Consider the following 23,579-nt stretch of genomic DNA (forward strand, 5'->3'; position numbering starts at 1 on the left):
CACCCGTGCCAGGCTCCCTTCGGTGATCCTCCCTTTGTGGCGCTTCGTCGTCACCCGTGCCCGGCTCCCTTCGGTGATCCTCCCTTTGTGGCGTGAGAGATAAGTTTTTGAACCGATCTCGAGTCTCTTCAACTAGTTCTCTCCGTAACCTAGTTTCCTCCAGAAACTCTTCAAGGCTTCTCGCTCTACCGTAGTCTGGCAACGCGTAGAAATTCCCCTCGGCTTCTGCACCTTCCGTGACACCTCCTTGGTTCCCTTCGGGCAACCCTTCGGCAGGTCGTCCTTCGGCAAGTTGCCTCAGCCTCCGTCTACGTTCTACACGTTCCAGAATCAAAGCCTTCTACGCAGCCTCCCACTCGTCGGTTTCTAATTTCTTATTTCTGTCTTTATTCAGTAAATTGGGCATTAATTGTGGTACAATTTCATGTTTCTCAACACATAAATCAAAACACAACACGTCTTTATTAATTCATTCTTTTGTATACAATCAACAGTGTGCTTTATTTCTCTCCTTTCACAATTTAAGGATTATTTGTCCTTCGTCGGTCTTCCCTACGTCCGTCATCCTGGCGCTCATGAAATTCTCGTAAAATTTGCTGTCGTCGGTTCTCCGGGTTTACTTCACCAACGGGTAGGCCCATTGTGTCTGTGCGCCATCCGTGTCTTCCGTTCCTGAGTTCGTCTAGGCAACGGCGCCAAATGTTTACCTCACTGGGTAAACAGGAAGAATACAGAAATCGAACAGCAATGTACAATGCAATTATAAAAGAAGTACCAGAATAAGCTTTCCATTAATGTCAAAGGATGTTCATATTATATCCGTTGTCAACAATACATGTGACACGACTAACATTACATGTCCCCCAACACCCGGAGGCGGTACAATATATGACAGCCGAAGGGGTGCGACACAACCGTCGCGACTCCAACTACCTACCCGTCGGCTAACTAACTGACCGCCGTAACTCATTATTACCGACAACAACATAAACATAACATAATGATTATTCCCGACAACACTTTAATCGTAACTGCATTGAGACACCGAAAGTTCACACAAATCCTTATTTGGTTAGCCTCCTTTAATGAAATGACTATGGGCGACACCCATTCACTTGTCTGTACTTTGAAAATGATACCGGCCTCTAGCATTTTTTCTATCTCTTCGTTCACCCGCGTTGCATAGTTGCGGTTCATCCGGTACGGTCTTTTTCGTACAAGCTAGGCCCCGGGTACCAACGGGATGCGGTGCACGCACAGTTCGAGAGGTACCCCCTTCAGGTCTTTATACGTCCATGCGAAGACATCTTTAAACTCCAAAAATATTTTGAAAGCCGCTGCCTTCAGCATGGGATCCCAGTCATCCCCGAATAATATATTCCGTGGGTCCTCCTCCTTTCCCAAATTTGTTGCCTTCAGCTTGGACTCTTCAAATTGAATTGGCTTGTCTTTCTGGAACTGATGTGCGGGTGCCTCGTCCACTCAGGCTTCCCCCTCCTTATATTCTCTATATTTCAGAGGGAAGACCTCCTTATCGGCGGGCTCCTCTATCTGCAACATGTTGCATTGAAAAAGTTCGTAATCCTCCATTTGCCAATGGAAGAGCCCGTTGAGTGAGCACACCTCGTCTTCAGAACATTCCTCCAATTCGAGTACCCCTTCATTGTTTGGCTCCATCGCGTTCTTGCCTTTGCTTTCGTTGGAATCCCATTCCCATTTATTAGAGTCCTCTGAGTTCGAGTCGTAAGAGGTGAGCTCTTCGCCAACATCTTGGGTCCGTAGATCAATGATATATTTCCGCCCTCCCTTCTCCATGAAGAGTGTATTTTTCTTCCAGTTATGGTTCACCCTCGCTGTGATCAACCACACTCTCCCCAGGATGGCGTCATAGCCTTTCTTTTTCAAGGGAATAACTACAAAATCTAACAGGAGGGTTGCGTACCAATTGTCACTTGCTGGGCCATCAATATGCCGAGTGGCTTGATGCCATGTTGGTCGGCTCCCACCAGATTGAATGTGGGTGGCCACAGGGTGGGTTTCCCTAGCCTCTTCCATGTCTCTTCTGGTAGTACATTCACCCTAGCACCCCCGTCCACAATGGTGTCCTTCAGAATGGTCCCAAGGATGCCCATTTCTACCACAGCTGGGTGTCTACCATTGTTCAAGGCTAGTGACATCGGGTCAGTCAAAGGGATGACGGGAACCTCCACCTGTGGTGCACTTGAAGGTGCGTGTGCGGTGCTTTGCACATTGCTGAGGATGGCAGTCCTCAAATGTGGCATGGAGTCTAGAAGGTCTTTTACCTTTATCGGCACCTCCATCTGCAAGACTTGCCCAATGATATTCTTTTCCGCTTTCAGGAGGGTTGAGGGATTCATCATCTCCGTGTTCTTTCGTCCTTCTGCCGCCATCTCCCGTTCAATGTCGGCCTTTGCCTCCCGCAGTCTCTCCTTCTCTGTGCGGGGGTTGGGATATGTTGCCTTCTTCGCCTGAGCACGAGTGATCGCCAATACTTCTTTGTCTTCGCCCGTCTTCTCAATATTGAGCAGATTCACCCCCGGCTTAGGACATTTTGTGTCATCGTGATCACCGGGGCTGCACCATCTACACAGGCTCTAGGGGGTTTCAGTATTCAGGCACTCCAGAGCGAAGTGCCCCCATAGGTTGCAGGTCCAACATTGAATTATTGGCCGCCCCTTAGCGTCATACTGCATTATGCTCCGATTGTTGTTGTTGTTGTTGTTGCCTCTCCCTCGTCTTCGGTTACCTCTATAACCACCGGATGATGCAGTGGCGTCGGCTTGCGGCTGGGCGGAGCCCGCTGCTGCGGACAGTGAGGGTTGCTCTTGCGTGAAGAATACTTGGTTCCCTTTTGTTTTCATGTTGTAGGGACACTCTTTGACGGCGTGTCCCAACATTTGGCAAATTTCGTAGAATGCCTTCTTCGGGCAGGTGCCTTTTGTGTGACCACCTTTGTAATATCCCCCTAAATTTTTTTTTTTGTTTTTAGGCCAATAACAATGCATCCACAACAAGTAACCCGTTAAGGTTAGAGAAATAAACCCAAACAACTGAAAGGGAACCCTTCCACCTTTTGTTCACCGAGATCCCAAACTGGGAGGGTGAGAGCATACGATGTTCCGGGGATCGTCAGCAACAATAATCAAATTGAAAATTACAATGCATGGGCGGCAAGCCAGCCCCTTCTGCTTATCCAGTAGGATAGAAACCAAACTCTTGGCAGTAAACCGACCAAGGAGAAACCACAAGGAATTGAAGTACGATCACTCTACCGCGTATTTCAGCGGGATGACATTACATTAAACAATCACTCTACCGCATATTCCAGCGGGAGGACATTACATTAAACAATCACTCCACCGCATATTTCAGCGGGAGGACCATAGCATTACTTATCACTCGACCACTTATTTAGCGGGAGGACTGAAAATTACAAATTTGTTGCATATCAGGCGGCAAGTCAGCCTCTTCCACTTATTCAGCGGGATGAGAATTACAAAGATAGAACTGGTTAGTAGTACTACTACCTAACCTTACAATAATAGAAATGATAGAAGGAGAGTAATGCAGATTTCTACAATAAAGATATAAATTTCTGTTACAACCAATCTGCAGGCTAGAGACACAGACCAGCAGCCTAGAGAAATGCCAAAATATTCATAACTCCCTCATTTTACATCCAAATTAGCTCAAACCAGTCCCAAACCCACCGTACATCATATGCAATGGCAACCAATCAAAACAACACCCCAAACAGACCCTTATTTAATTTGCACGCATGCCAATGCAAGGCAAAAAACCCACGCCTAGCCTAGGAATTTCGATTTGGCATAATAAATTCAAAACTTAAACAAACATGCTATAAACTTACAAAGTTTATCGCCAGTGCTGGGAAGGAAGATAGGAATGATACCCATAACTGTCAGTCGCTCTAGCAGAGAGGTGTGAGCAAAAATGTGCTTCAGCCACAGGCGAAACCAGCAAGTTTCCAGGATCACTTCAACACCAAAATGTTTATGGCAAAAATCTGAGAATGTAGAAGAATACAATGCACAGCTAAGTACTGTATTTCAAGTACGAAACTGAGTAGCACTAGGGAGACGCACTCCGAAGCCTCAAGTTCTGTCGCCAATCCAGCAACATAACATTACAAATTTTCAAGATAATGCAAATGGGAGCCCAAGCCTCATATTTATAACTTCACTCTTCAAATTCAAATGACATTCCTCCAAATTCCACGCCTTGCATTTGAATTTCATTCCACTACATGTGGACCCAAGTGTAGCGCCACATTCTCTCAAGTCAAAACTCACGCCCAGGAAGGGGGAGGACCCACGTTAAACGCTTAGGCAAATAATGGCGATGCAAAAGTGAAATAATATTCTTCTAAAATATTTCTCATCCCATAGTACACCTGAATTTCGCCAAACTTAGGTAAAATAGCCATTAATCCCAAATTTAATAAACCAGTAGCCAATAAATAGATTAATTAAATATTAACCTTAGGATAAGGAAATAATATTTAATTATGTCGCAAATGTCTCCCGTACTGATTATTATCACAACTAGGATGAAACTGAGCCCGAACGACCACAGAACTGCTGCAGAATCAGAACCCTGTCTACTGCCAAAAATAGAATTGTGCCACATAGCCACTTACTAAAAATAATAAGTCAAGAATTAATGCTCAGAAAAACATGATCATTGCGACTAGAGGCAAAACAAGGAGAAATCAGTAGGACAGTAACACTAGAATGGTCATTTCCTGACTTACTAAAAATAGTAAGTCCTCATTTCATCAAGGCTAGACCCTCATTCCTCATTCCACCTAGCCTACGGGTCTCAGGAATAGGCTAATGGACCACTGAAAGAGCATCAATGAGACGGGGACATTACATTCTTCCTTACATTCCGTGCACCACACGTCTTCGTTTTTACTCGTGCTTCCTTTCATGTTCTTAAATTCCATCATACGGTGCATATCCTTTTGAAGAGCTTGCACCTTCTTACTTGATGATTCATCACTGCTGCTTTCTCCCGAGGACTCCTCTTCTGCAGAGGACTTGTCCTTTTTCTTCCGCGATGTTTTGCCTTCACTTTCCAAATCCATCGCACGGTTGTATACAAGAACACGTTTAAAACAAGAACACCTTATTAATTCATTCTCTTGTATACAATGTATGTTAACATAATTCCTATGACTATAACAGTGTTCTTCTTCATTTCTCCATTCACAGTTCAGGGATTGTTTGTCCTTCATCGGGTTTCATCACGCTCCTCTTCCTCTCGTCGACCCCTCTCCTCGTACTGCTGCAAGATCTGTTGATGGCGGTTTTCGCGATAGGTTTCCTCTCGGCGGTTTTGGAGAGCAAGAAACGCTTGAGCCAACAAATTGGGAAGGTTGGTCATCAACTGGTTCATTGATAGGGTAGACCACACAGCACTTTCGGCCACGTCTTCTTGCATGGCTTCCCTTCGTACGTGGGTTTCAATTGCTGCGTGAAGGATGCACCAGAAGTCCACCGTTAGTGTTCTCTCTTCGTCGAACAATTCTTCCGGCTCTTCTCCCTCAGGGGTGCTTGTCCCTTCATCCAGGGGTTGGCCCATTATCATCGTGCCATACGGGTTACTCCCATTCCCAGGTTTGAAATCGGCAACGGCGCCAAATGTTTGCCTCACAGGGTAAACAGAAAGAGTACAAAAGTAATGCAAAAATGAACAATGCAAGTACAAGATGAATACGAGAATAAGCTTCCATTAATGACTTAGAATGCACCCAATGTCGATAATATTATTTGTCATAAACATCATATCCTTCAATACCTGCAGGTAGTACAATATATAATAGCCGAAGGGGTGCGACACAACCATCGCGACTCCAACTACCTACCTGTCAGCTAACTAACTACTAACAAATAACATTACTACCAAAACATAAGATATACGTATTTCCCGACAACACAAACCTCATCAAAAACCCTTCAAGAAATCTGCAAATCAACACTTGAAACTTATGTTACCAGGTATTGCTATTTAGCTCTTTGTCCCCATATGGATAAAGTTTAGGTCCTGATCTAGTATGGGTATGCTTGTGGATATGCCCAAGGTGCCTGAGTAGTATGTTGGGTGAACTCAAGATCAATCTGGGCAAACCCAAGGAGACCCACCACTGGGCCCAAAAACTTAAAAACAAAATTTTAAAAACAATTTTTTAAAACAAAAACTAACCTAATAGCATTTAAAAATATTTTTATAAACAAAAAGTGCATGCACACCTAATTTTACGTTTAAGTGATAAAATAGTGAAAATTGCGTGCATCATGAAGGTTTGTATGGTTTCAAAGGCCTTAATGATTTTCTAAAACAAAATGTAGATAATGATTTTCCGAACAGAATGCATAACAAAATTATCTAAAATAGTATTGTTATAATGATTTTCCAAACAGAATGCAAATAATTGTGTACCCCCAAGTGTTTGAAATAAGTCATCCAAATCATCAATACACAATCCAATGGACGTTGTAGTTCAAGATTTATTGGTCTACTAGTAGATCCATATGACTATTTCTCTAGGCCAAGGAATAGAGGAAGGATCATTAAACGATTTCTATCTCTCAAGATCAAATACTTATGGAAAAATTGTACACGTGTATATTGTCTTTACTTGAATTGAACCTTAAAATGACAGAAATGATAATGCAAACAGTGCTGCACTTGGTGTTCTTGAGGTTTTGGAATTAATCAGTGTAATATTTATTTCATGCAAATAGTTATATGAAATAAAGATGAAAAACCATGTAAGAAATTGAAGTACATTTACACATTTAAAATTATAAATGTAGAAAACCCTGTATGTGTAATGTTCCCTTTTTTGGAGGAGAATTGATTAATTAATTTAATTAGTTAAGTTATCCAAATAATTTTTTCTTTTTCATGGATAGCTTAATTAATTATATTAAGTTAATTATTTATAAAGTTATCAAATAAATTAAAATTAAAAGATGACTTTATATTTAATTAATTTAATAAAAGTGACTTAATTAAATATTATCTACGTTACCCCTAGTTTCCGGGACGGCAATTTTTTTTGCCAAATTTGGGGACGGGGGGGGGGGGGGGGGGGGGACGGCTATATAAAATATAGGGAAAATTTAAAATATATAGGAAAATTCTAAATGTTCATATGAAAACATGGATAAAGCATGCATCTATACATTATATTCATATGAAAACATGGATATAGCATGTGTATGATACTATGAAAACATTTTAGAATGCAAACATCGAACATACAACATTATCAATAGACTCAATACTCAATATGCACTCATAATTCAGAATTTCAATTCATTCACATTGTCAATATGCATATCATAATAGATATTAAAGAAATAACATACAAAATGCCCAAAGGCCACACTGCTGCCATATTGTTTCATTGGCAATTGCGATATGGAAATCAAAATAGTACTAAGTAAATACTAAAAAGCAAAGTATAATATTTATTATTTAATATTTTATTATTTAATTTATTTTCTATTTATAAATTTTAAAATTTATAATATGAATTGATTTAAAATTAAAAATATTTGATATGAATTAATAAATTTAATGTTGCCTTCTAATTTTTGATAGAGGGCCCATGTTAGAAAAATAATAAAATATAGATAGTCGTATTTTGATTTCATAACTATTCAAATTCAATAATAAAAAAATTGATAGTTGTTTTTTAAATCTTTTCAATATAGAGGGCCCATGTTAGAAAAATTAAAAAAAAATTTGAAAATACGACTTTTTTTTTATAATATTTTTCCCTAGCTCTAGATGTGGGGGACGTCTAGCCGTCCCCAATCCGTCCCCCCGTTTCGGGGACGTCCCCTCAAAATTCTGACAATTTGGGGACGGGGGAGGGGGGAGGGACGTCCCCTGGCCGTTCCCAAGTCCCCGAAACGTCCCCGGGACTGGGACGGGGGTTTTCAGGTAGGGGACGTGTCCCCGGGTTTCGTAGAATATTATATCATAAAGTCACTTCTAGAAGCTTCTGGATGTGGGGTGAAAAAGTATAAAGGGAGATCAAGTTGATCTTCTAATCAGCCAGGAGTTGATAATTGAGTTGATTTGGGTTTTGTGGAGCTGAGAGGTGTCTGCAAACTTTGTCTTTGGGAACGAAAACTCCCATAGATAGCATAACTGAGGGAGTGAAAGAGCTTCCGAGGGGTTGCAGCTGGGAGTGAGGGATACTCAGTCTTCCACATTGTGCATAACGAGTTTATGGTGGTTGGGAAGGACAAATCAGTCCTTTCACTCAAGCTTCATTAATGGACAAGGGCCGATTTTGATAGGGTGCAAATTGGAGATCATTGGAGGCAATTTTTGGTGTTAGAAGTCTTCCGATTTCTGAGTTTACATATCAGACATCTTCAGACTTGTATCAGCTTGTGTGTACCACGATTTTGTGTTCCAAGGGCTCATTTCGATCCACACTTGTAATAGCATTGAGGGAGGAGTTAGCCGACCTTGGTAGAAGCATTTGGGTGAGATTTTGTGTTGATTGCAAGAGTCATATCAGTTCTGAAACTAAATCTGATCAAACCCATACTTCCACGATTTTATTCCTTGAGGCTCATTTTTGCATCACACTTCATCCTAGAAGACAGCATTGTTGAGACATGGACCAGCTAGGACTCGAACCTAGGACCTTCCAACGCTGCTGGAGTGCTCTACCACTGAGCTACTAGCCCCTCTTGGACTAGTCCATCATCGGTCCGGGTGTGGCTTATTTCCAACACCAACACCCCCCCTTAAGCCACACCTCTCGTGTGCTTGGGGCTCCTAGCCTGGACTTGGCTCTGATACCATGTTGAGACATGGACCAGCTAGGACTCGAACCTAGGACTTTCCAACGCTGCTGGAGTGCTCTACCACTGAGCTACTGGCCCCTCTTGGATCAGTCCATCATCGGTCCGGGTGTGGCTTATTTCCAACACCAACAAGCATCAGCACAAGGGAGGAAGAGCGATTCCTTTTGAGGCATTTTGAAGGAGGAATAAGAGGTGTTTAGTGTCTCAATCAATTCTGAGAAGAAATTGTACCAGTCTACTATAAGTCTATAACCCACGACTTGGTTTATATTTCTTCATACGGGCATCGAATCATCCTCATGAAGGCAGCGATAATCTTGGAGAGGCAAGGCGATTCATATTGTGACAATTTAAGGGTGTATTGTGAAGAGATTAGCGCCATATCAGTCTGAAGTAAAAATCGTTGCAGTCAGCCTATACCCTCAATTTTGCTCATAGCTCATTCATTTGGCATCAAATCTCATTAATAGAGATAGCGCTACACTTGTGGAGGAAGGGCGAACATGTTTTGAGGACTAGTTGCAGTCATTCACTGATGCATCAGACTTACATCAGCAGCAGCAGGGGTGACTTTGGAAACCCTTCATTTTTGATGGTGGAATTGGCTCAACAAATAGGATATTGATTGCTTCTCCATCCTTGCATCAAGGCGTCTCAACCAGGTTCATTTTGATGTTGATTTCAATGAATGTTTGATGGTATATATACAAATATAAATATATATATATATATATATATATATATATATATATATATATATATATATATATATATATATATATGAGGTCATGGCTGTCTTTGTACTCAGAAATTTATGAGTCCATAATAGGTTGAGTTTGGGTCATTGCATAATCATTGTAAGGACTTATTGAAACATCCTTTTGAATAAAAGAAAAGAAAATAAGGTTGCATTCATATATCATGCTTGTCTGAGGTCTCATGCCAACTGTTTGTCAAAATGACAGCAAGCTGTTGGTGCATGTAAGTGTGTCTAAAGTAGCATAGAACTCTTTAATTCAATAGCAAATACATCTTTGATGATTGTCCAATATGTTAGGAGTCTTTTATGGTTGATAATTCAAGAGAAGTATATGTTTGGAGACCTTCATATCAGACTGAAAATTCTGAGACACTCTGTCAGCATAACACGCAAATCTCAGAACAGTATAACATGCAGTTTGGACAGTTAAATATTCCTTGTTTTCAGTCATTTCAGTACAGGGGATATTTCAGTATGAGAAACAAGTTAGAAGTTGCAAATGCTCAACTTCTTCCTTTTCCTTTTGGCCAAGTCAATTACAAAGACCTCAGCTAGAGCATGCACAGTATACTCCTACTGATATACTCACTCAACTACTCTTTACACCAACTAGAATTCACTAACTCTTCCTCTCATTCTCTTTTCTTATGACTGAAACCGTGTGCATTAAAGGATTCTCAAAATTTAGAAGACAATGTTTCTATCATTACTTTCTTTTACTATTTGAAATGGATTAAGCTGCCACAATCATCTGGATGAGTCTACCATGCCACTGATGAAATTGCATGACACATATAGAATCATTAAGACACGCCTGTAACTGCAATTGTTACATGCAAAACCACCCTAACAATGGAAAAACCACCTTTCTGCTCCTGGCAATTTGTTTACAATGTAAAACACTCTTTGCTTACTCTACTTTTGATGGAGTTCTGGGTTGTTTGATTTCATAAATTGTTTTCCATATTGTTATGAATAAATAAAATTTGTCTCTTTCAATCAACTATAGGAACACCTGTGTCCTATCACTATGCCAATGATGGGTACTAATCTCTGTGTATGCACACACAAAATGGTGTACTGTTGAATGTGCATAGATAAAAGTACAAAAGATGAGACGATGAAAATATATAACTCAAACAATCTCATGGCCGTTGAATTGCACTCATCTTTGTTGGTATAAGTTTAGTACTAAATCGGGTAAGCAATGAATAATGCTACTATATACTTGAAAAAAAAGAAAGATGAAAATCATAAGATGTTTACTATACTGTTCGAAAGAAATATATTACTGCTTACTTCACCATATCCCTTGTTCCCATTATAAAGAATGAGTGTCAAGAGAAACCCTTCCCTATATGTTTCTTCAGATTGATTTTTCTTACTAGCAGTTGTGAGTGGAGCAAAGAGTGGAATCCTGTCCAAAAAAGAGATGTCAATGCCTGTAATTTTGATGGCTATCCTAAAATAAGATCAAAATCAAGTGAGCTGAAACAATTCCTTCAAATTGTGGTTTCACGGAATGATGAACACAAACACTGAATCAATTTCAGCCAAACAACTTTAGAATATTTTTGCAAATTTACCTGTAACGTGAATATTCCATTTTGAGAACACAAATTTCAGAAGTATTAATCTCCATGTCAGTATATTCAGAATATCTGGAAAGGATATTGAAAGCATGCTCTGCAACTTGAAGGGCTGACTGCTGTATAACTCTGCATAAAAACATTTATTACTTGGAGAATTGTAACTAAATATGCTAAAGGAAATGCAGCTTTTCGAACTGATGACATGCATAATACCTATGATGTGTGATATTCTCTTCAATATTACTGTCTACTTCAATCACCCAATCAAGTTTTCCTTCCTGAGAGATCAACAAAGCGCTCTCAAGCTCTTCCTTTGTTCGAACAAGCATATGATTTACCCTGCCAACCAATAGAATTTCAAGAGAGCTAAAAACTTTTCCCAGTTTAGTAGAATCCTCTTGATGATATACCTCAAATCAAACCTTAATATTTATTCAGTCCAAACATAGCTTAAAATTCCTTGCAAGTTTTGTGTGTTCATATTTCTTTGGATTACCCCTTATTTTGTTAGATTTACAGTCATAATGATAGTCTAAGTTTGTATGTGTTATTTCCATATGAATTTCAAGTTCATTTGGCAAGCAAATTTGTGAGGTATCACTTTTCTACACCAATTTTGTCCCTTTGGAAGGGAATCTTGTAATTACATTTCATTTGTAACTCCTATCACACTTTTCACACACTTCACGCTCACCATATGGGGATTAGGGACACTTGGCACACACCTATGAACATTAGCCAAGGTAATAATCATAGATGGCATATTCAGTGAGTTGACGAATACTAGTTGAGTTAAATGAAAAATGAGTTTTCATCACATTTACTTGCCAAAAAAACTTGCTGGCTTTTTGGTGAGTTCTCACCAAAAAATCGGTGAGTGTGTGTTTAAAATTTATTGATGACAGCACAAAAGGCTGATGGGTCAGAAAAGATGCCCAAAACATCAAAACGCCTCCCATTTTCACTCTAAAGGCAAGGAAATCCTCTCCAACATCAAACACACTATTTACAACATTTTTCCATTGATGAGAGAAGATCAAAAGGGATTTTTTGGCAAGTTTGGAAGGCAGATTTGAAGCACAGGTCAGTTTTTGTTTTTTACACATTTTACTTCATTTTGGCTGCAAAATCTAGCATTTAGGTTTAAAAAAATTCATCATATGCTAAAACTAAGTAGTATTTTTGCATTTAAATTCCAAAAAATAGGATTCATCACCATTTTTGATGATTTTTTTCTCATCTTTTTTACTATTTCCACTGTTGTTTGCATACACCTTATTTTTTTATTTTTTATTTTTTTTTGAAAAGAGTGTTTAGAATCTTTAGATTAAATTAAATTCTCACTGATTTAAACTAATTTTAGGCTGATTTTGAGTAATTTATGAATAATTTAGGTTATTTTTTTGTATTTAAAAATAAAAATGTTCCGCTTTCAATTTGTAGGTGTAGGTTATATACATCATATAATGGCAAATAGATTAACTTCTGAATCAGGTTCAGCCTCAGAATCCACTCCATTGATGCCACCATTGATTATCGACACTTGTCCTACTAGAGCTAAAGACCTTGGTTGGAAATATGCCCATCAAGGATAGATACCTAGGACAATTATTTCAATTAGATACACAAACTTATATAACGGAGGCATAAATTGCCTCAAATACCATCTTGTAGGCATTACTCATTGTCTGTATCAACACCACCAAAGAGATAAAAAGAGAGATGACTTCCCTTTGTCCCTTGGCGAAAGATAAAAAATTGCAAATGAAGAGAACAAAGGAAAGCCATAGCAGCATCCATAGCTGGTGGTCATGGTGCTCAAATCCAACCAAAATCAGATGAAGATATGACATGTCAAGGAATTGTGAGCTCTCTTCATGGTACACACATTCAAAGCAAATCCATCTCCACTTCGCCTACTCCAATTAGAGTTCTAGTGGCAACACATACACCTACACACACGCCATATAGTTTTTTTGTGCCCAAAAACACACCTAGAGGTGGAATAAGGAGGTGCATGAGCAAGCAAATGTGGCACGTGTTGATTTTTGGTACTTAACAACATTTCTTACAAAGTAGCGAGTAGTCCTTATTAGGAGAATTCGATAACTACATTGACAGTTATGAGAAAGGCTACAAGGCACGTCTCGCAAAGACTTCAGTAGGAGAGTAGGGGGTTAGTTAATTTAAATCTTATGCTAATTTATACTTATATTAATTTATGTTGAATTTTTGGCTAAATTTGTGTTCATTGACTTATAATAATTTATGTTGAATTAAGGCTATTTTTTGTGTTTAAAATTAAACTTTTGTACTTTCACTTTATACTTATATGTTGCTTATGAATGCAATTGAAAGGGAAAGGCTAATAGAAGAGAAACAAAAGAAGGAATGGAAAAAACATGGCTGCAATATTCTTACAAATGCGTGGACAAATGGGGAAAACTGCAAAATTATCAATGTTTTGGTAGCTTCAAATGGTAAGGTTTTTTATTTTTTTGAAATCAGTGGATGCCTATAATAAATTAAAAAATGCATAAACATTGTATCTAATGTTGGAGGAAGTTGTCATGGAGGTGGGCACAGGAAATGTGGTGCAAATCATAAGTGATAATGCAATAGCATATGTGGTAGTTGGAAGATTGCTCCAAGACAAACATAAGACACTTTTTTGGACAACTTGTGCAGTACATTGCCTTGACCTTCTTTTGGAGCACATGCTTCTTTTGGAGGGCATATACAAATTTGATTGGATGACACTAGTTGTAGATGATGCAAGGAGCATCACAAAATTTATCTACAATCACCCTTGGGTTCTTAATTTGATAAGAGACCACACCCAAGGGAAAGAGTTAGTAAGATTGGGTGTCACAAGGTTTGCAATGGTTTTCCTAATGTTGTAAAGTATTATTGGTTCATTGACTTCTTTGAAACAAATTTTTGAGTCAACCATGGCTAGACTCATCTTATTCAAAGAAGCTTGAAGGAGAAAGGGTTGCAAGCATAGTTTTTGACAACCCTTTTTGCACAAAGAACTACATAGATCATGAAGGTAACCTCAAGACTTTGAATTTAAATTCAAATTGAATATATATATTTTTTAATTCAAGTCTTTCATTATAAATTTGTAACTTTAATCTTTTTGTTAGTAAGATTGGGTGTCACAAGGTTTGCAATGGTTTTCCTAACATTGTAAAGTATTATTGGTTCATTGACTTCTTTGAAACAAATTTTTGAGTCAACCATGGCTAGACTGATCTTATTCAAAGAAGCTTGAAGGAGAAAGGGTTGCAAGCATAGTTTTTAGTTTTTGACAACTTTTTTTGCACAAAGAACTACATAGATCATGAAGGTAACCTCAAGACTTTGAATTTAAATTCAAATTGAATATATATTTTTTAATTCAAGTCTTTCATTATAAATTTGTAACTTCAATCTTTTTGTATATGTAGATTGTAGGTGTCGAGTCGTCGATTAGAGTTCTTCAGTTTGTAGATGTGGATCAAAATGCAATGGGGTGTATTTATGAGGGCATGGACCAAAGAGTCCATAAAAAATTATAACAAGGGGGACAACCTCAAATTTGATCCCATATGGGAGATTGTTGATAGGAGGTGGAAAAATCAACTCCACCAACCCATCCATGTGTTGTGACCATTTCACACATCGCCCCATTTGAAATGGGGACCCCCTCTTTTTTGCTCGTTTTTCGCTCGCTTTTCGCTTCGCTTTTAGGGTTTTGTTAGTCAGTCAATTGTCTGGATTTAGGGTCAAGCCTTAGGGTTTTAATTGCCGTCTTTTCAGGCCAGAATCCAGTCAGTTTTGAGAGCTTTTGAGCTTCTTTTGTAGAATGCAAATTTTGAATGCAATGATTTCGCCAAAATGGTCTATTTTCAATTGGAATTTTTTTGAGTGCAGAGCTTAAATTTGTCTAAGTGTTGAAGATGAAGTGTGAATTTTTGTCCAATTGAGTAATTTTGACCAAATTTTGACTTTTTTTGATTTTTGATCCCAGGCATTGGGAATGATTCGTTTTTGCCTCGTGAATTGATTAAACTTGTGAAATCATGTTATTTTGACCTGTAAGAGCAAAATCGCTCCTGTCCCTCAGTGAAGGACAGGAGCTACAAATCAAATATTGCCTTATACTTGCAAGATTTTAATGATTTGATGATTTGAAGAGGTCCAAGGAGATATGTTTTACCAAATGAATATAACTTGAAGTGCCGACATGAAGGAGAATGACCCGGAATGCCAAAATCGCTCCTGTCCCTCAGTCAGGGACCAGGGCGAAATTCTTTGTAGCTCCCGTCCCTCTCCAAGGGACCAGAGCGAAATTTGCATAAAGGCATAGATTTCGAAAGATTAACAAGCATCAAGTGATTAACGAAGATCAAGGGATCACGTTTTACCCAATGAAGACAATTGCAAGTTGGAGAACGCAAGCATGAACCCAAAGACTTGAAGTTCGCTCCTGTCCCTCAGGAAGGGACCAGAGCGATGTTTATTATATTGGCCAAATCTCTCAAAAATCACGTAAGGTCAAGGTTTTGCAAGGTCGTATGAGGTCCAAGGCATGATTAGAAGGTGATATACAAAGACTTCAAACGTTAAAAGATCCTCAAAATTGAACACAGAAGCTATATCGCTCCTGTCCCTCTCCAAGGGACCAGGGCGATTTGCTTAGGATTCTTCATTTTCCTTCAAGTTCATGCCAAGTCAGGGTTTTTCGGGATCACACAAGGTCTAAGGCATCATAACAAGGTGATATGCAAAAGGGTTAAACGTTAAATGATCATCAAATTGAACAAAGAGGCTATATCGCTCCTGTCCCTCAGGAAGGGACCAGAGCGATTTGCATAGGATCCTTCATTTTCATTCAAATGCATGTCAAGGCAAGTTCACGCAAGATCAAGGACGTCCTTTAAAAGGCAATGAACAAGGAACCAAGGTTGAAGGATGATGCGTTTTAGCTAGAGCTTCAAGATCGCTCCTGTCCCTCCCCAAGGGACAAGGGCGATGATCCTTCCAACGTTTAAATGTCTTGTGGAATTCAAGCGAAATGAGCATGGAATGAAAGAATAGCATTGTTTGTCCTTCACAAAGATGATTGAGGCTCGAATTTACAAAGGTCAAGGAGAAGTTATGAGGATCGCTCCTATCCCTCTCCAAGGGACCAGGGCGATATTTGCCAAAATACCTATTATCCTTCGAAGATCACGTTAAAGCAAAATTGCACAAGGTTTAAAACATCGCTTGGAAGGCGATACAAAGGAGGTGAACGTTAAGATGAGCTTGGAATGGAGAAAACACTTGGATCGCTCCTGTCCCTCTCCAAGGGACTAGGGCGATATCACATTTAAAGACATTCCTTCGCACAAACAAGTCAATCAAACTCGAAGGACCTAGCTAAAATGTCGATTTGAACGTGGAGATGAAGACTTTGGATGTCAAAAGTGCAAAGATTAAGACCAAATTGATGGATCGCTCCTGTCCCTCAGTCAGGGACCAGGGCGATGAGGTATGTATATTTCATTTTTAAATTTTGGCGCCCAAAACAAATATTTTTGAATTTATTTTAAATGCTAAAATTCGATATGTTTTGAAAATTCAATTAAATGGCATTTAAAATAGCGCATGGTATTAATTAATTAATTGTTTTTTTTTGCCTTGTGAGAAAAATCGAATTTATTAAATAATAAGGAAGGCATTTAATAATTAATTATTAAATTAATAAAAAATCAAAAGGAGCGCTTGGTATTTTAGAGGTCAGCCTTTATTATTTATTTAAAAATCATTTAAATTGCCTTATTTTTACACAAGTCGGCCTAAGGTAATTATGGTGAGAAGCGCCTATAAAGGGGAGATGAAGATCGTCATTTTCACATCATCATTTATCATCTCTTACATGCGATCTTGAAGGAGAAAGTGCGAATTGTGTTTGAGGAGCGAACTTAGTTTTCACTTGAGCGAATTGATAAAGGATCGATCATTTAGAGGAACGTTGCTTTGAAGATCACGTCAAGGACATACCAAAGGTGGCGAATTTGTCAAATGCATTAGAGATCACGTCAAATACTTGAAGAGTGGCGAAGTTGATAAGAGGAACGTTGATTTGAAGATCACATCGAAGCTATCTAACGTCAATTTTGCCTAGGCGAATTTTTATTCATTTTGCATTCTAGAGTTAGCTCTCTATTGAGGTATGGCGATATTGGTTTTATTGTTTTAATTTTAGATCGTCATAGCTTAAATTTTGGATTTTGAATTCCTAGCTCAATCGTTTTATTTTAGGAAATGATAACTCAAAGACTTATCATGAAGTTTCCTAAAATTTACTCTCTAATCTATGTTATGCATTGCAATATCTAGTTACTTATTATGAAATGTTGTGTAGGTATGGCAACCCCGAAGGCGGGAGCATCCACCAGTCGTTCAGCTCTCATGAAAGAAGATCAGAAGACCGAAGAAGTGGAGACTAAGATCGTGTCCAAGTGGAGTAACATTGGAGATACCAACTTGGGTAACTTCAGCACGAAGAAGTTTCGAGAGGTCCCTTACATTGGCAAGCCATCACCTGTCGCCCGGAGAATAATCGAGAGTGGCATCATTAAGGCGGCCGACTTTCCTCCAGCTGTTCAGTGCCATGAGTTGATGATCGAGTGTGCTCGTCACTATGATCCACAGTCCAGAACGATCGTGTCCAAAGAGGGAAACACTTTGGCGTACCTTTCAGAGGAAGCTATAAGTGAAGCTTTCCATCTTCTAGAGCACAGGGACATGATATACAAGAGCATAGAAGGAGCCAGATCAATGTACGAAGATGATCCAGATGCTTGTCTAAGCATTATCAATAAGAACTGGCTACTTAAGAGCCGTCCCCGTCTGAGCAAGGTCCCGAACACACCGCACAGGATTGATTTCCAGGAGGAGTACAGAGATTTGATTACCATGCTCAACCGAGTTACAGGAGCCCCTCATGCCTTCTATTTTGAGAAGTGGATGTTCTACTTCATCCAGGTGATTGTTCAGGGAAAGGGTACGATACATTGGGCTAGGATGATTAGCCATTGCTTGGACGTACAGTTGAGGAGACTCAAGGCTACTAAGTCCTTCCACATGAGTTCATATGTCATCTATGCCTTGATCAGGAGTGTTGAGTACGCAGGACTACCTCACAGAGGAGTGATTGGAAGAGGACCCGGCGAGGTCAGAGCTAGTGATTCCTATGCCTACTTGCACCATCCGCCAGGAAGCAACTATAAGTTGGTTAATGATACTTTCACGATGAACATCACCAGGACGTTGCAAGGTGGAATTCACAACAGGTTATCTCAGGATGCACAGGAATTTATAAAGAGGTACGGTGCTTGGTTCATTCAGTTTCCCAAGTTCACTTATATTAGAGTGCATGGATGTCCTTTACCTCCATACATGTTGCCGAGATATCCGACAGACAGAATTGTGTTACTTGAAGTAACAAGACAGTTGGCAGCATATGTGAAGGCATTCAGACACAGACATCAGAATGGAGTTCCAGTAACCATCATTTTGGGCAATTCAGTTGAGGTATGTCCTAATGCTTTAGCCATGGATGACGCAAAGAAGGAGTTAGCCTTGTATTCTTTTTCATCTTTTGCTTTGAGAGAAAGCTTTGATCCACATGGACATTTAGAGGAGACAGTCGGCAGAAAGTTTAGGCATGAGTACCAAATAGAAGATTTTATGATGAATCTCTTAGATGATCTTGAAGTGAAACGGAAAATGCATTCTAGATTGCCTTTGGATTTCATCAGGAAATGCAGGATTTATAGAGTGGCCGACCAAGCTCAGGACAGTGGCAGACATATCCAGTCTTCCTATGATCGAGAAAGCAAAACAATAAGGTTAGATTGGAATGAGCCCGAGGTCGTGGATTTAGATACTTTGATGGCACCAGTCTTGTCTTGTACTCGCAGATGGGTTGACATACAACATCAGAAGTTGAGAGAACAAGGCATAGCTATGACTTTCACTTTGGAAGAGAAACCAGCCGAAGGTGGAGCTAGTGTGAGTGAAGGCAATCCTAATCCTAGAAATTCAGGTGAAGGTAACCTTCGATGTGCCAGTGAGGGCAATCTCCATTCAAGAGGTTCGAAGAGGAAAGAGAGACCTGGAAAGAGAGAATCTTCCAAGAAGAAACAAGAGGCTAACAGAGATCGATCATCTGGTACTTCTTCTAGACCAGAGAAAAGGACACTTCAAGTGGAAGAATCCATGGAATCGATGGTACAGAACGACAGGCAGGAAGAAGGACAGGCACAGCAAGGGTCACCAGATGGATCTCTCCAGGACTATGAGTTAGATGAAGATAAAGAAGACAACGAAATGACATCTCCTCCCAGACAAGAAGAAATAGTGCACAAAGAGATTCAAGTTCAAGAAACAAGATCGATTATCCCAGATTGGTTGAAGGAAAGATTAACCAAGGTGATCGTAGTAGAGGACGAGGACAATGCAATTTAGAGAGCCTTGTTGGACGTTCACACGAAGTAACAGAAAAGAGGAAGGCTACCAAGATGTCCAAGATGATTCGAGATGAGACTGGATCCAGGAAACTGCAGATAGCTACACCGGCAGTAGACAAATATGAAGGTGAGATCTTAGCAGAGGAATATGATATACAGACATTTGAGCTAGGACCATCCACAGCAGAGCAGACATTGGATGATGCCACCGATTCATTTGAAGCATTGAAAGACAAGCTTAGAGAAGAAATGGAGAAGAACAAAAAGCTTGGGAGAGAGGTCGGTGCATGGAGGACTTATTTCAGTCACCTCAATGAACCTTTGGGACGTCAGGATCCAACTAGATTACCAGTGCAGGCACTTCCACTTCAATCAATCAATGAGGCAGAAAGATTCAGGAACATGGTCCAACGTACAAGTACTTGGATGGATAAATCTCATACAGTGGCCATAGAATTTGTAACAAGGATGATGAAGATTATTCATCAAGCTATCCAAGTTCTTGAGATAATCCACAATTCGATGATAACAGTAGCTGCATTTGCCCATACCAAAGATGTCATCATTCCCGTCTTGAAGGTAATTAGACACACATCAAGGAAAGTTTTAACGCAAGAGAAGATCTTGGATGGAGAATCTCACAGTTTGTTTCAGTGGTCAACCTTACTCCATATGAAGAGTGTTTTCTTCGAGGACATCAGTGTTAGATGTGGCCAAGTTGAGGAGGTGATCAATCCGATCCAGGACAGAGTATTTGAGGTACTTCGTACCATTCTTGGCAGAAGGATCGAGGTCGAGACAGATATGGATATGCAGGAATTAGAGGATAGAATCAAGGTCATCTTTTGCAAGGACGCAAATGTTACAGATGAGCAATATGATCAAATGTTTGCCACCATGCTCCTGATTGAAAGAACAAAGGAACTTGAATCTACTTGGGACGCAGCTCTTCTAGATGCATTCGATCAGGTCATCCACTTGGAAGAGAGTATGAAGAGTCTTCCCGAGATTCCAATTGCAGAAATCGAAGGAATCGTGACAAGATTCATTGCATATGCCAAAAAAGAACATTGGAAAGGGAATAAGGTTCTAGATGAAAGGTTGTTATAGATGACATGGCATCTTATTTGTCATTGGTTTGTCTCCTAGGTTTTTGTGCCAAATTTAATATTTGGCTATGTATTTAATATTGTTCAGTAAAAAGGAGGCCATTTGTAACAAACCCTAATTAGGGTTTAGGTGTCATGATCTTGACCGTTGATCTACTTTCGATCTGGACCTTTCATTGTAATTGGGGATGCTATTTATACCCCAATTTTTCATTTCATTTGGTAATAGTCAATAGTCAATAGTTAGATATCAGAGAGTTTAATGTATTAGAGAGATTAGAGTTAGAAGCAATTTTATTTTGTAGCAAGATTGAGTTTTGAAGAGAGGAATTCAAGCAATTGTTGTACATGATGACTTGGAAATCAATAAAATATTGAAGTTATGGTGTTTTGTTGCAACTTTCTTGGTTATCTTCATGGTTGTTTAATCTACTCGAATCATGCTCAATCAAAGTAGTGTGTTAATTTGAAGGACATTGTGTGAGACTTGATCTTTGGTAGGATTCGTAATCCAAACCACTAGCTTCTTGCTGATTGTAGGAACGCCTTGCGTGGTTGACTGGAGAATACTTTGAGTCCCTTAATCTTCAATCATTATTGTATCTTGGATATGTACCTTCGTGGTAGTGTCTTTGATCTTTGATGCATTGAATATCATTTTGTTACCTTAGAAGATCGCATCAATTTCAATAGAGTTGTTATCTTATGGCGAAATTGAAATTGGTTGAATCTTGCCAAGTCTTGTCTACACGAAGTCATTCTTAGGGTTAGATTAGATTAGACCTCTTTCAAACCCTACTCTTTTGTTATTTTTGAAAAGTTTCTTTAGTTTTAGTAAAATCTTGAACTTTCGGAATACGTAAGACCCCTTGGAGGAAACAGCAAATCACATCATACCTTGGAAGCTTGTCCACACGTAGAGACCCTACTAACCAGAACCTTGGAGTCTTCCTAACTGATCCTTTATGCGAATCTTCAGCAGTTAGAGGCTTTTTCTCAAGAGAGGATAAGATGCCTATTGGTATGTTATTCTGTGTATGATGGTGTACAAAATACACGTCAACACCATGTAGCAAGGTACTTCCTCAATCCTCGTTTTTTCTCTTCAGATAACTTATCAAATCTTGATGGAGAGGTTATAGAGGGGCTCATAACGTACATTCATAGGATGACACCCCAGGTTGAGTTCAAAGACCTCATTGTTCAAGAATTGAAAAGTTATAGGGTTGGAAGGGATGGGCTCTTTTCTTCGAAGCTAGCTACCTGAGAAAGAGCCACTCAAACACCAAGTATAAATTAGGAGTCTTTATTTGATGCAGGAGCATCTAGGCTCACAAGCAATCTTGCATCACCATAAAAATAATTTATTTTTTATGTCAAGCTTTTTGTTTCTGGTGTACGTTGTGTAGAACACAAATTTACTACTGAGAGGGGGGGGGGGGGAGGGGGTGAATTAGTAGCAAATAAAACTTAACTCTTATCAATTAATTCTTTTGAATAACTTATTCAAAGCTTATAAACTTAATTCTGAAACGAAACACCAAATTGAAATCTGAAAGATGCACCATACAAAGAAACCAATGCACAAAAGATTACGTGGAAACCCAAGATGGGAAAACCAGGGTGAGAAAAGCTGCTAGGAGATACTGTCCTAATCCATCCTGACAGTTAAAACTTCAATTACAATGTTTAAGGGCACCGACACCAAGGAGTCACCAAACCCCTATTCTAAGAGCACCAACTCTTTCAATTATAACCTTCTTATTTTGAGCACCAGCTCAGAATCTTTGTGATACCAATCACAATCAAAAGAACATTACACAAGTATGTTGTTATAGATCTATGAAATTAAATTCTTCAGTTACAATTTGTATGATAGATAAACCAAAAGATTATTCACTCAGTGCCATCATCCTTCAGACCTGTTTTATGTATTATCACAGTGACAGTCTGCAAATAGTTCTTCACAACTACGTATTATTGATTAACTTCCAATGACCTGCTTATACAATCTCAAAACAAGTTTATCAAAGAGGTATTTACCGTTTTAAGTGACTGTTTCTGTTTACCTTTTCATTTGAATTGATTCTTAAAGCACTGATTTCAACTTACAAAACAAAATACTCACAGCACCTTATTGTTACTGCCTTACATTCTCATTGCAGTCCTGTTCACAACACCTTACTACTTGTCTAGCATTCGCATTGCAGTCCAGTCTTCGTTAGTCAAATATCTTAGTCTCTTCTTTTATCGACCTCTTCACTCTTAGAATAAATTCAGAATTCATGCTTCTCCTAACACATCCACACTAACTCCAAACAATGCTACTGCAACTTATAAATCAATCCCCAATCGGTTGATGGTTACCAATTAGTTTAGAGGTAGTTTGTAATTGTCCAAGTAGTTAAGTCTTAACCATCAAACAACTATTGAATCATTCATTTTTTGTTATGAAACAATGTAACTTACACAAATAAGAGCTACCACCAATTCTAATTGTTCAACCAGAATTCAAATTAATACACCTCAAACTTCGAAGCCCTTAAACCAAACTGAAGCGCCCTTATTTGAAGCCATTCTGCACACAAAACTTCGCAAATGATCTCATTGCCATTGCTAATATATATCTCAAACCGATGAGTAAGATTTCAATTGCCATAACTTATAGAAGGCATGAATCCAATTCACAAACCTGATACATACAATTTGACGTGGAACTCAAATTACAA

The 23,579-nt window shown here is 39.1% G+C and overlaps 1 protein-coding gene and 1 non-coding gene across 8 annotated transcripts in view; both read right to left on the reverse strand.

Moving 5' to 3' along the window:
- LOC131059381 (protein PHYLLO, chloroplastic) overlaps window positions 1–23,579 on the reverse strand; it is a 342,343-nt gene that overhangs the window by 44,228 nt on the left and 274,536 nt on the right. For all 7 annotated transcript variants that reach the window (XM_057992608.2, XM_057992601.2, XM_057992594.2 and 4 more), the window contains 3 exons: window positions 11,448–11,573; window positions 11,229–11,360; window positions 10,942–11,059 (listed from right to left, as the gene is read on the reverse strand). In XM_057992608.2, coding sequence (XP_057848591.2) covers window positions 10,942–11,059; window positions 11,229–11,360; window positions 11,448–11,573 — 376 coding nt within the window. The remainder of the gene's footprint in view (window positions 1–10,941; window positions 11,060–11,228; window positions 11,361–11,447; window positions 11,574–23,579) is intronic.
- On the reverse strand, window positions 8,890–8,960 carry TRNAA-AGC (transfer RNA alanine (anticodon AGC)). Its single transcript has one exon. It is a non-coding gene; the product is annotated as a tRNA-Ala (tRNA).

Source organism: Cryptomeria japonica, chromosome 9 (genome assembly GCF_030272615.1).
Source record: "Cryptomeria japonica chromosome 9, Sugi_1.0, whole genome shotgun sequence".
Lineage (NCBI taxonomy): Eukaryota > Viridiplantae > Streptophyta > Pinopsida > Cupressales > Cupressaceae > Cryptomeria > Cryptomeria japonica.